At 40.8% G+C, this 14186-nt stretch overlaps 1 protein-coding gene across 2 annotated transcripts in view; it reads left to right on the top strand.

Moving 5' to 3' along the window:
* Positions 1–13903, top strand: part of RGS14 (regulator of G protein signaling 14) — a 160087-nt gene extending 146184 nt beyond the window's left edge. For both annotated transcript variants that reach the window (XM_077472583.1, XM_077472584.1), the window contains 4 exons: positions 4383–4464; positions 6433–6485; positions 8188–8356; positions 10785–13903. In XM_077472583.1, the coding sequence (XP_077328709.1) occupies positions 4383–4464; positions 6433–6485; positions 8188–8356; positions 10785–11191 (711 nt within the window). In that variant the 3' untranslated portion in view covers positions 11192–13903. The remainder of the gene's footprint in view (positions 1–4382; positions 4465–6432; positions 6486–8187; positions 8357–10784) is intronic.
* Positions 13904–14186: the final 283 nt, after the last annotated feature.

The raw sequence follows: 14186 nt of genomic DNA, 5'->3' as shown, positions 1-14186 counted from the left end.
GCTTGACATGGCACATAACCATGTTCTTGGGGGACACTTGGGGACTGACAAAACGCGAGAGAGGGTTCTCCAGAGGTTTTTTTGGCCGGCGATATATGATGACATTAAAAAATACTGCGAGTCGTGCCCCACATGTCAGGTTAGTGCCCCAGTGTCACATTTTCGCAGTCCTTTGGTTTCGCTCCCTATTATAGAGGTGCCTTTTGAGCGTATCGCCATGGATTTAGTGGGTCCCGTTGTAAAGTCAGCTAGAGGACACCAGTATATTTTGGTAGTCATAGATTATGCGACCCGCTATCCTGAGGCTGTACCCTTGAGAAACACTGCATCTAAAACAATTGCACGTGAGTTGTTTTATATGTTCTCTAGGACTGGGATCCCCAAAGAAATCCTAACTGACCAAGGTACGCCATTTATGTCAAAACTGATGAAGGAATTATGCAAACTATTTAAAGTCTCACACATCCGTACCTCTGTATACCACCCCCAGACGGACGGATTGGTGGAGAGATTTAATAAAACTTTGAAACATATGTTGAAGAAAGTGGTGGGAAAAGATGGTCGTGACTGGGATCATTTGTTACCCTACCTCATGTTTGCTATTAGGGAAGTGCCCCAAGCGTCCACAGGGTTCTCACCATTCGAGTTGGTCTATGGTCGTCACCCTAGGGGTCTACTGGACATTGCAAAAGAGACATGGGAGAGTGAGTCCACTCCATACAAGAGTGTTATTGAGCATGTAGCACAAATGCAGGACCGTATAGCCACTGTAATGCCCCTGGTAAGGGAACACCTCCAGAGAGCTCAAGAGGCCCAAAGTAGAATTTACAACCGGTCCGCAAGAATCAGGACATTCAACCCAGGCGATAGGGTTCTTATACTAGTCCCCACTGTTGAGAGTAAATTCTTAGCGAAGTGGCAAGGTCCTTATGAAATTGTTGAAAAGATCAGTGAGGTGAACTACAAGGTGCACCAACCAGGTAGAAGGAAGCCTTTCCAAGTTTATCACATAAACTTGATCAAGCCCTGGAAAGACAGGGAATCCTTGGTGGCGACAAATACTGTTAATAATTTGTCACCACCAATCCCTCCAGTCAAGGTAGGTGATGCTCTATCAGTGTCACAGAAACAGGAGGCTCTGGAATTTTTACAGAAAAACAAAAACAAGTTCTCTGACCTCCCAGGGCGTACCCACCTCATTCATCATCACATTGAAACTGAGCCTAGAAGCAGAGTAAACCTAAAGCCCTATAGGATACCGGAGGCACGTAGGAAAGCCGTATCTGCCGAGGTAAAACGTATGCTTGATCTGGGGGTAATTGAGGTGTCACAGAGTGAATGGTCCAGCCCGATTGTGCTAATCCCAAAGCCCAATGGAACTTGGAGGTTCTGTAACGATTTCAGAAAGTTGAATGAGATCTCCAAGTTCGATGCTTATCCTATGCCCAGGGTAGATGAGTTGATTGAGAAGTTGGGTAACGCCAGGTACATAACCACCCTCGATCTCACAAAGGGCTACTGGCAGATTCCACTTTCTGGTGAGGCTAAAGAGAAAACTGCATTCTCCACCCCTGATGGGCTATTCCAGTATGTAGTGATGCCATTCGGGTTACATGGGGCGCCTGCAACTTTCCAGAGGTTGATGGACTTGATTCTGCGACCACATCGTGATTACTCAGCCGCCTACCTCGATGATGTGGTCATTTTTAGCCCTGATTGGGAAAGTCACCTCTGTAAGGTACAGGCCGTGTTGGATGCCATAAGTGATGCAGGGTTGACCATAAATGCCGAGAAGTGTGCTCTAGCCCTAGAAGAGGCCAAATATCTGGGCTACATTGTTGGGAGAGGATTGGTTAGGCCACAGCTAAATAAAATTGAGGCAATACAGAATTGGCCTAGACCCCTGACAAGGAAACAGGTTAGAGCTTTCCTGGGTATTACGGGTTATTACCGTAGATTTGTGCCGAACTTTGCCTCAGTTGCTGCTCCACTAACTGACTTGACAAAGGGCGGAAAGACAGCAATGGTCACGTGGACCCCAGAGGCCGAGAAGGCTTTCCAAAGCCTTAAGTCTGCCTTGTGCCAACCACCTGTGTTAGTCACCCCCGATTTCAGGCGAGAATTTCTGGTCCAGACAGATGCCTCTAACACAGGCTTAGGTGCAGTACTCTCACAAGTAGTGAATGGTGAGGAGCATCCGGTGACGTACTTGAGTAGAAAACTAACCCCGGCCGAGAAAAATTATGCCATTGTGGAGCGAGAATGTTTGGCAGTGAAGTGGGCCCTAGAATCTTTAAAGTATTACTTGCTAGGCAGGAAATTCAAGTTGGTGACAGACCATGCCCCCCTAACATGGATGAAGTTAAACAAGGAGAGAAATGCAAGAGTGACTAGATGGTTTCTGTCCCTACAAAACTTTAATTTCACTGTGGAACACAGGCCAGGAAAATTACAGGCAAATGCTGATGCATTGTCGAGGGTAAGTTGTCTGTGGGGACAAAAGGCTCAGCCCTCCGGTCTGAAAAAGAGGGGGGGGATATGTAGACATGTCACTGGAGAAGTGATCGAGGGGGTGTACATCTCACTTAGGTTGCTACACAGTGTGAGATGGTAAGTCCAGGATGGATCAGTTTCTCAGCAGCGATATGCTGCTGAGTTGTTATTTAATCTTGCCGGGCCTGGGTTTATATGGAATGGCAGGTAGGTTTGGTAGAGGGACCTGTCATTCCACACCCCCCCGATCCAGTTCTGGGTTTTGGATCAGGTGAGCTTTGATCCTAATTAGCCTGGGAAGGTAAAGGCTCTGCTGGGCCTGCAGGTGATTGCTCTCAGCCAGGGAATGAACAGTCTGTGTGTTGGAGGAAGCTGCAAGCACAGCCACTGCTGGAGCTAAAACCCACCCTGCGATGTCCAGGCGAAAGAGGCTGTGTTTATAAGTGTCAGATAGGTGAGAAGAACCTGTTAGTAAGCGCCCAGCCGGGCTAGGTTGTTTTGTTTTATTATTATTTTGTTCCTGTTAAACACAAGAAGCACGGAGTTGCTGTATATTTTGTTTGTTGGACTGTTTGTACCACGAATAAACGCCAAGGTCTGCTTTATAAATTCCAAGTCTGATGTGAACTGTGTCCAAACTCACCCTACCCCGGGAAGATCCCTTACAATATATATATATATATATATATATACATATATATATATATATTTATATTATGTATTGCTTTGGTATCAATAAGTAATGTCAGGTTTAATGCTGATTCAGTAGGCCCATAGATTGTAAAACTTGAAAACTTGTTCTGGTTCATGAGAGATATGGAGATGCATGAGCTTAGGGGAAGTCATTAATGTTTACAGTTTTACTTGCCCAGAATCAATAGACTTGTTAAAGAAGTTGTAAACCTCCGAAAAAAAACAACAACCCTGCAAGACAAAGGCATAATGAGCTAGTATGCATCACTTACTAGCTTATTCTGAAATTCTTACCGTAGAATGATGCCCTGCAGTGCTGCCTGCACTCCGCTCCCACGGCCGACATCTTTCACCGGAGTTACTTCTGGGTTTGCAGGCTCTGGCGATGTGATTGGCCAGAGCTGCGATAACATCATTCCCACACATACGCGCGGGAGCCACCGGTCATGGCATGGGCCCTGAAAAATTGCACCGTTTCTTCAGTGTGCATGCGCTGATGACATCGGCAGCAGCGTATATAGTGATTTTAGGAAATATTTACAGTACCTACAGGTAAACCTTATTATAGGCGTACCTGTAGGTACAAGTGGTTTAACAGAGTTTACAACCACTTTAAATGTTATTAATGGCCTAATTACACCTCAGGAATGCTGGTAACCAAGAGGAAGCTCAGTTTTCCCAGATGATCACACTTATTATCAATAATTTATTTTTAGATGCTTTTGAAAAACGTGCACATTTGGAAACTCTTTCATTAAAAATGTTGCACTTTGTTTAGCTATCTGAATTTGAATAATTTTCTGGGAAATTCTAGAGCATTATTAAGTTGAAAAACAATGCATTTTAAGCTGAAATTCATATGCCCTTTGAGTTGAAACCCCCCCCCCCCCCCAAAAAAAAAACAGAATATTACAAGCACTGATGAATTAAGTCACTTACATCTCAAGGAAGCCTATGCTGTCCAGTTCCTAACTGCCCAATGCACATATTACATTAAAATTTGCATAGGCACATTGAAAACACAATGTCATTCTCTCAGTTGATATTGGCTTCCTAGCTTTCCAAAGGAACCCCTGAGAATGTTTATTAGGATGCTCAAAAATGTCTGAATTTTAGTTACACTTTTCTGCTTTGCTTATGTAGGCATCAAATGGACTACACATATATGTATTTTAATGTGCTTAATTATTCAACAGATTGGTGAATCAGAAGCTGTAGACCAATCCAAGCCTGTGACCCAAGTAGCAGGACTGACTCTTATTCTTCATACAATCACCGGTAAGAAAATTGATTTTATTTACTGGCTAGTGTGGCCACAATGGCAGCAAGTAGGTTAGTTGACCATGAAGCTGTATTTTTTTTTTAAACATTATCTGTTACTTTTCAAATATTTCAATAATCACTCAGCTTACTGGAAGTTATGACATTTTTAATTCTCCTTTATATGTCTAAAGTTTGTATTTTCAGAACCAACACTTTTTACAAACGCATTTGTCCTGATATAGCTGAGAGGTTGACCTCCTGTGCCCATTTCACGATAGCTATACTGCATAGTTCTGTTGTACATCCTTCTTCCTTCTTTAACCACCCTCATAGCTCCTAGCAAATCCAACGTATCTCCTGAAAACCTTAAAGGTTATTTTTAATGCTGTTGTATATATCTATTATGTCAATAATAAAATAATTTGAAATACATGGATTTAAATTTTTGTTAATAAGGCTAATATGAAAAGTTTCATATGAATATTATATAACTACTGATGGCCACGGATAGGTAGATACACGCAAGGCGCCATACTTCCGCAGAGTGAGGCAACAGCTCCCCTTTGAATTGAACTGAATAGCAGGTGAGATCAGATTATGTACTAAATGATAGAGGAACAGAAAGACCTCTATTCTAGCAGAGATGAGACAGGCTGGATTGCAAATATTTTTACTATGGAATCCTAATGTCAAGGACTAAAATGCATTAAAAAAACATATGTTTTAATACTTTTTAATAAGGTTAAACATTCTGATCAATAAATAAGAAGGGACCCCCCCCCCCCCCATCTTCTAGAACTGATGAAACCATCTGGCTTAGTGGTTTATACGCAGGCTGTCAGTAAGCATGCTAATTCAGTAGGAAAGCCAGTGATGTTTTGCAAACCGAGTTAAAAGTGTGTGGTAAGCCAAAACTTTTTTTTTATTGTTTTGGATAGAATAGAGAAGGGTTAGGGCCCCTACAGATTTGTACTTCCTGTTCTTTTACTAGACAGAAATAGAGGGAACGCTCCAAAAGCAACATAAACAAATTTCTGTTTGTGTCACTGTCTTTACTCCCTTTATTGTTTAACTGTTGTTGCCAGTGCCGGGACAAGGTCACCCAGCGCCCGTTTCAAAGATGCCAAACTGTGCCTCATCCCTTCCCTTAGGGTTAGGGTTAGGGAACCCCCATCCCTGAAATAAACCATTGTGCCCAGGGCAGCCGTCTCTCCTGCCCACCCCTTTTCCCGGCTCTGGTTGTTGGACATAAAGGGAGGCGAAATCTCTCTAACGGAGCTTAAAAACCAGATAGAAGTAAGATCAAAAGGTACATAGAATAGCTACACTCTTCTTAGACTTTATTTTAGACTTCTCATTAAAAACATAGTGAGGTACAACAGGACAGGGCAAGATTCACTAATTTCGCTCTCTGACAAAGCTTAGTTGTAACCGGTTACCTTTGAAGTACAGCTGGCGAGCTGAGCTAGCACTTGCAAAGATTCACTAAGCAACTTTGAAATGATTATCTGGTGTGGTGTACATCTATGTTATAAAGTGAGATTGAAAAAGAAGACTGTTCTAGCAGGTGTGATGAGGCTACACTTGTGTCATATGTAGACTGATATAGCTCAAATGTATGTAGAAGGGATGCCTTAAAAAAAAAAACACTGGAAACTGAACTCTTAGCCATGAGTCAGGTCAACCATTTTGAAAATGGATAGCCCTATATATAACCATCAAAAAGTAAAAAAAAAAAAAGGATATTATTACAAAAAGAATTATCAAATGTATGCCAGAATACAATAATCTGTTATAACTAGTGATGACAATTGGTATTTTCACATGTCTTTTCTTCAGGAACAACACTCATGAACGATGATTATTTTTTTATTAATAATTCTAAAAGCAAGGAACAAAATCAAGTAATTTGTAATATACCCTTGTCACCACTGAATGAGTAAAGCTATAAAATTTACAGTACGTTTTTTCTTAACCCAACAGATGTGAAGAATCCTATAAAAGCAGGAGGACATATGGTTGAAAAGCAAGTTAAGGTAATATGCTGTGTATATTACTGACTGGAACCCTGTAGAAAACTCAGATCACAGTATTAAATGCTCACGACATTTTAAAAATGCTAATTAAATAGACTTGGTAAGCACTGCTTACCTATGCTGCATCTATAATTTATATTCTAGCATCATTAGCCAAAGTCCAAAGTTTCTAGCTGTATGGTAATTAGCTTGTGCATTTTAAATAGGTCTACCCCAACACAGCCCCAATGTGTAACCCACGATAAATGCTTAATGGTCCCCGTCCAGGCTGTCAAGGTCTGATGAGTTGGATGCCGCTGACTAGTGAGGGTGTAGGCTAAAGAAAGGTCCTTCCAGACGAGTGGCGTATCATCCATGGGTGCAGGGTGTTCACTACACATGGGTCTCGAGGGAAGACTGTGCTCTGACCCACCCTGCACTTATAGATGAACCATCCTTGGCTGACAGTATAGGTGCGGGCAGTTACAGGCACCGATCTCCGTTTACCTTTTAATTAAGCATTTGACAGCTGCGGGAGTGAGAGGAGCTCCTCCTCTCCTCTCCTCATCCTCTCATTCCTACTGCTTAACTGAAAGGTAAACAGGGAGATCGTTGCCTGTAACTGCCTGCACCGATCGTCCCGACTGTCCCCCTGTGTCCTTCTCCACCCCCCTTCCCCCGCAGGAAACCATCAGGATGAAGAGCGGAGGAAGCGGCCAGTAAACATGTTATTTACCATCCCCCATCCTTTTCTGATTGCTGATTGTTCATTCATAACTGAAGCAACGTAAACTACGATGTTTCAGTTTATGAATTAACAGGAAAAAAAAAAAGAATTGCAATAAATAAGAATATTAATACAAACAATGTGAAAAAGAATTAAATAAAAAACTACTGACAACACCCACTGCCCCACCAACACCGTCCACTGCCCCAACCCCCTCCTCCCCAAACAGCATTGTGATAAAATAAATAATGTAAAACAAAATTAATTTGTAAAATAAATGAATAAATAATAAACAAAAATAACTACTGAAACTATACACTGCTCTACTGATAATGCCCACTGCCCTACTGACACCATCCACTGGCCCCCAAAAAGCATTTTGAAAAAATAAAAAATTAAATTGTAACAAAAAATTTAATTGTAAAAAAGAAAATATATATAATAAAAGTTAAGAACTGCTGACACCATTTACTGCCCTACTGGCATGATCCTGCACATACTACCCAGAACTTTTTTCCTACAAATAGAGCTTTCTTTTGGTGGTATTTGATCATCTCTGTGGTTTTTTATTTTTTGCGCTATAAACAAAAAAAAAGCGACAAAAAAAAAACAACACAATATTTTGTACTTTTTGCTATAATAAATATCCCCAATTTTTTTTTTTTAAAAAGCTAATTTTTTTCCATACACTCCGCGCTCCTTTCCTGCACATACTACCTGCTGCCATACACTCCATACTCTTATTCTGTACATACTACTCACTCCCCCATAAACTCCGTACTCCTCTCCTGCACATAACACCCACTGCCGTACACTTTGCACAGACATAAAATTATTAAAAATAGTCTGCAAACCTTTGTTTTTCTGAAAGTCCAGTACAGTCTGGTTGCAAGAAGATGTGAGAAAGACCAGGGTGGCCAAAATTTGTCAGGAATCAAAGAGCAATCTTTTACATTTCTATAGTTGAAACTCATCTTTCCATTTACTTCTATACAGAAGGAACCTGCAACGAAGGAGAAAACTGTACTAAGTATGCAAAGAGCAGATCACCACCTTCGAGAAAACAAGGAACCTAGTTCTACAAATCATGCTTCAGTTGCCATCAAGTTTAATAAACCTGTCCAAACAAAAAACAGGCCTTATCGAACCAACAAAGACGTTGAAGGTATTTCTTGTGAACAAGTGCCATATTATGCAATGGTTAAAAAAAAAAAAATTGATATAGGGTTGTTTTGCTAAAGCTAGAGCATAACATGGTAGAGTTCTTGTAAAGTCTTAAGCCCAAAACACACTCAGTTTTTCTGCTGAGTTTTTCCTTCAGGTTTACCAAAACCATATAGTGCAAGGGCCTGCCTGGTTGCATACAATTTGAAACTCCTAAGGCTTGACCTCATATTATATGGTTTTGGTAAATCTGAAGGAAAAACTGATAGTGTGTATGGGGCTTGAAACAATGTGGTAATAAAATAATTAACATTACCACCCACCTCGTTTTTCTAGAGGGATAAATAATTTCTTTTGATATGCTCAGACCTGTTCTTCAGATTCCACTCTTATACATAATGCATGGCTATCTAGCATGGAGTATAGGTTAAAGAATCAAAAACACCATCAAGTAGACCTGTACAATATACAGTTACAGTGGTGTGAAAAAGTGTTTGCCCCCTTCCTCATTTCCTGTTCCTTTGCATGTTTGTCACACTTAAGTGTTTCGGAACATCAAACCAATTTAAACAATAGTCAAGGACAACACAAGTAAACACAAAATGCAATTTGTAAATGAAGGTGTTTATTATTAAAGGTGAAAAAAAATCCAAACCATCATGGCCCTGTGTGAAAAAGTGATTGCCCCCTAAACCTAATAACTGGTTGGGCCACCCTTAGCAGCAACAACTGCAACCAAGCGTTTGCGATAACGTGCAATGAGGCTTTTACAGCGTCCTGGAGGAATTTTGGCCCACTCATCTTTGCAGAATTGTCCTAATTCAGTTACATTAGAGGGTTTTCGAGCATGAATGGCCTTTTTAAGGTCATACCACAACATCTCAATAGGATTCAGGTCAGGACTTTGGCTAGGCCACTCCAAAGTCTTCATTTTGTTTTTCTTCAGCCATTCGGTGGTGGACTTGCTGGTGTGTTTAGGATCATTGTCCTGCTGCAGAACCCAAGTTCATTTCAGCTTGAGTACACGAACAGATGGTCGGACATTCTCCTTCAGGATCTCTTGGTAGACAGCAGAATTCATAGTTCCTTTTATCACGGCAAGTCTTCCAGGTCCTGAAGCAGCAAAACAACCCCAGACCATCACACTACCACCACCATATTTTACTGTTGGTATAATGTTCTTTTTATGAAATGCCGTGTTCCTTCTACGCCAGATATACTTGGACACACACCTTCCAAAGAGTTCCACTTTTGTCTCATCGGTCCACAGAATGTTGTCCCAAAAGTCTTGGGGATCATCAAGATGTGTTGTGAAGAAATTGAGACGAGCTTTGATGTTCTTTTTGCTCAGCAGTGGTTTCTCCTTGGAACTCTGCCATGCAGGCCATTTTTGCCCAGTCTTTTCCTGATGGTGGAGGCATGAACGCTGACCTTAACTGAGGCAAGTAAGGCCTGCAGTTCCTTGGACGTTGTTGTGGGGTCTTTTGTGACCTCTTGGATGAGTCGTCGCTGCGCTCTTGGGGTAATTTTGGGCGGCCGGCCACTCCTGGGAAGGTTCACCACTGTTCCATGTCTTCGCCATTTGTGGATAATGGCTCTCACTGTGGTTCGCTGGATTCCCAAAGCTTTGGAAATGGCTTTATAACCCTTTCCAGACTGATAGATCTCAATTACTTTCTTTCTCAATTGTTCCTGAATTTCTTTGGGTCTCGGCATGATGTGTAGCTTTTAAGGATCTTCTGGTGGACCTTACTGTGTCAAGCAGCTCCTATTTAAGTGATGCCTTGATTGTGAACAGGTGTGGCAATAATCAGGCCTGGGTGTGGCTAGAGAAATTGAACTCAGGTGTGGACAACCACAGTTATAGTATGTTTTAACAAGGGGGGGCAATCACTTTTTCACACAGGGCCATGATGGTTTGGATTTTTTTTCACCTTTAATAATAAACACCTTCATTTACAAATTGCATTTTGTGTTTACTTGTGTTGTCCTTGACTATTGTTTAAATTGGTTTGATGTTCCGAAACACTTAAGTGTGACAAACATGCAAAGGAACAGGAAATGAGGAAGGGGGCAAATACTTTTTCACACCACTGTATATTAGGATGGGCAAATAAAGATTAACAAAAGCAAGTAAATATTTTCCTTTTCTGGAGAAAATACTGGATTGGTTTACCAACAGTAGTTGCCACAAAGCCAAAAGCCTAGGTTTTAGGTTATGCAAATCCTCACCTTCAGCAGAAACAGTTTGACCAATGCCTAGGCTTTCAGCTATTTGCTGATTCTGTTGCAACATTGGCTCTTGCAAAGGTAAGTGCTTAAACCCTGTAAGCTATTAACATGGCAATAAGTTATTATTAAATGGAGATGGAAGTAAAGGCTTACAAATCTTGATGCTCTGTGTAACCCAGAAATTTTTGGTCTTGTAGGATTGGTTGAGATGCTAAACAGAGTTCAGAGCACTCGGGCAGATGACCAACGTGGGTTACTGTGTAAAGAGGACCTTGTTCTACCAGAATTCTTGAAACTTCCAACAGATGAAACATGTGATAGCTGCAATATGACTTGCTCCCACAGTGACCAAGAGCTACTAGAGACTGATCGTCATTTGGAAGTTGCTGCTGAAAATTGCAGAGAACAGAATCGTACTACAGACACCAGATCTCCATCACCAGAAACAGTGTGTTTATCTCTAATAGAAGATAGTATTAACCCATTATCAGAAACCAGTTACAACAAAGACACAACCCCTACCATGACAATTTCTGATGTGTCTTTGGAATCAACAGTCTCCGATGGCAAATCGCATACAGAGGATAATAACTGTGGGATGTAATTGCTACCTGTGTATTTATTATTATTACTTTACATCACTCTCAGAGAAAAGAGTACTGTGTGCCAACAACTGTCTTGCTGCAGTAATTCAGGAAATTCAGAATCTGCTACACTAGTCTATACCTTGTATGGAACGGAACCTATCTAGGGCAATAAACAACATGTTCACTCAAAACTGTCTATTCAGTTTTTGAGTAAAGCCCATCTGAGGTTGATATCTGCCAGCTTATAAACACATGCAAAAATATTTTCCAAAATCCTTTGGCTCCCTTGCAGCATCTGTTACAAGCAGTAAAATTACTAGGAGGAATGCAGAGGTGAAGCCATTGGTCAAACAGAATAATGTTTATTACGTCTGTGGCGCAGCAGTTTGCTGGAAGCTTATAGTACTGATCTACTTGCCGTGGTCCAAGATGTAAACGATCAGCATATGTTTGAACTCTGCAGGAACATATGTGAAATTATGAGGCACTTTTGCAAAGGTCTATATTTTAAGTTGTATTTTCTTCAATGCAAGTCTAGAGAATGTGCAGATTTTCCTTTTACTGAGTAATTAGGAATAAGCCAAATTGCCCTGCTTTCGCTTCAAGTAGGATTCAACAAACTTTATCGAAGCTCGAATGCTGAACCTGAACCCCACTGAAATCAATAGGAGACCAATCTGTCAAATCAAAAATGACATTTTCTGAGCTTATAGGCAAAGGTTAACTAGCATGGGGTGTTCCTCCACTCCACCTGCTCCATTCCCCCCCCCCCCCACACCGCTTGGTTATGGGAAGAGCATGCGCTACCATGTACCAATGCAAACATTTTATTTTTTTTCAATTTGTCTGGAAGCAGTAATTTTAAATGCTTACACTGAAACATTAAACTTGCCCAGTTTTTTAAATAACATGCCTGGGGGTCTGCTATGTACTTTGTGAGGGTTCTGTGTTTTTTTTTAAAGAAAAACCAAAGTCACTTTCTGGCAATTTAAATGGTATTATTTTTTTTCTTTGTTAATCTCACTTGTGCTGTTACACATACAGCAAGAATGACAAAGAGTTTAGCAAAAAATCCCCCGCAGAATCCATACCAGAACCTTTGAGTCTGGTATGTATATAATGGAGGTACCGCATGAAAAAACAAACAAACTGATGTGCGTGGTCCCCAGAAAATCTATACCAGGCCTGAAAATTTTTAAGGGGATCCCTATGACAAAAAAAAAACAAAAATGTTAATGTTAATGAGGACGTGGGCCTTTTCCTCACAATCCTGCTTGTAGAGGCCTGTAGGTGGGGGATTATTGGAATCTGGAAGCCCCTTTAAAAATAAGGGGGTCCCCAGATACTTTATCCCCTATGTAAATGAGTAAGGGGTACCCCCTACTAATTTCCCCAAACAAGCTAGAAATAAAGATACTCAAACAAGTCCTTCATTTAAAAAAAAAAAAAATCCTCTTGATTGGCCAAAAGAAAAAAACTGATGAACTTGGTGCACACAACCGATCCCATTGCTACTCCCTACTAAGTATCAGCTATATAAAGGAAGGGACGGAGATAGCATTGACATCATTGACCAAATATGGCCATGACCATGACCGCTATCCCCTCCCCTTTGCTTACGTGGATGGGGAATCCTGTGCATGTATGTCATTGGTGTCAGTGACATTAGCAGTTGCTAAGGATGTGGTGGGTGCCAGGACAGCCCCTTCCTTAGCAATCATTGAGAGAGAGGAGCTATCATATATAGAACTGGTAGAACTGTAGCTTCTATATATGATGATAGGCTCCCGCTGAACAGGTAGCCGATGGAACAAAAGGGTTCCAGCAACATATAAGGGAGCTGTGTTTAGATTGTAGATTGGCTCCAAGCACTGCTCCAGCCACTCTAAACTCTGTTGTATAGGGGACTGCAACAGGCTGATACCAAGAATCAATGAATGTAAAAAAATACAGTTGCATGTAAAAAAATAACAATGTATTAATGCATTAATTTGTGTCTTTTATATTTGTTTGATGTTAATTCCATAATACATGCATTTCCTGTTGACAAGTTAGTTTGGCCATCGATTGACATTTTTCTGCATGAGAAAAAATGTGTGGGGATATTGGCCTGTAATTCATGAGTCGCGGAACCTGCATGGTTTCTCTCCCTTTGCTGACATGTTGTATATGTAGTACTTCTACTTTTTTAGTTGTTCTCTGCAGATCCCAATGAGCTACAATGAGCATGATCAACTGCACTTGTTGTCCACCTATTTCAGTTCAGAAATGGCCCAACTTTTGCTAGCTGTGCTAGACAATGGCTTGCTTACTGGAGCTGCTTTTGCCAACAGTGCTTGACAATGGCTTGATTACTGGAGCTGCCTATGGCCAGCCTAAGGCTACATGTATATCGGTGAACTTCCCCATGCAGTGTAAAGACATTGTGTAGTCCTGGTACCCAGGATGGCCTAGAGCTGCATACATCTGCCCATAGACATGAATGGGTGAAAACAGCTGTACAAAGCTATGCTGTGCACTTTGCATAAAGTAGCGCACGCACACCAGAAATACTCAGTGTCTTTATGCTGCACGAGCAAATGCGCTCATGTACATGTAACCTAAAGTTGTCTACAGACATTAGAAATCATACTGCATATGCAACGATCCAATACAACAATCTGGAACAAATGTAATCAAGTTGTAAAAAGACTATTGTAAGCTGTTAAAGTGAAATATGCATTTATTCACATTTTTAGTTTATTTATTTCTTGCCTAAAATAAAGAAATTAGAGCAGGGTATTTATTAAAACAATGTTCCAAATAAAATATATGTATGTCCATAAAAAAAACAAAAGTGTAAACATATTTAGGAAGACATATTTAGAGTTTGAGTTAGAGTCAAGGTAATACACAAAGACGCTGTTAAATTTTTCATGGGCATCAAATACTCCTGGTTTTCTTGTGCCATATGAAAAACAGTGTTAATATGTTGTATATGCCTCTGTTTTCCTGCCTGTCCTGAAAGTGGAG

Source organism: Lithobates pipiens, unplaced genomic scaffold (genome assembly GCF_037356315.1).
Source record: "Lithobates pipiens isolate NorthernLeopardFrog02 unplaced genomic scaffold, aLitPip1_a1.2 Scaffold_8, whole genome shotgun sequence".
Classification (NCBI taxonomy): Eukaryota; Metazoa; Chordata; class Amphibia; order Anura; family Ranidae; genus Lithobates; species Lithobates pipiens.
This window is presented reverse-complemented; position numbering and strand designations above follow the sequence as displayed.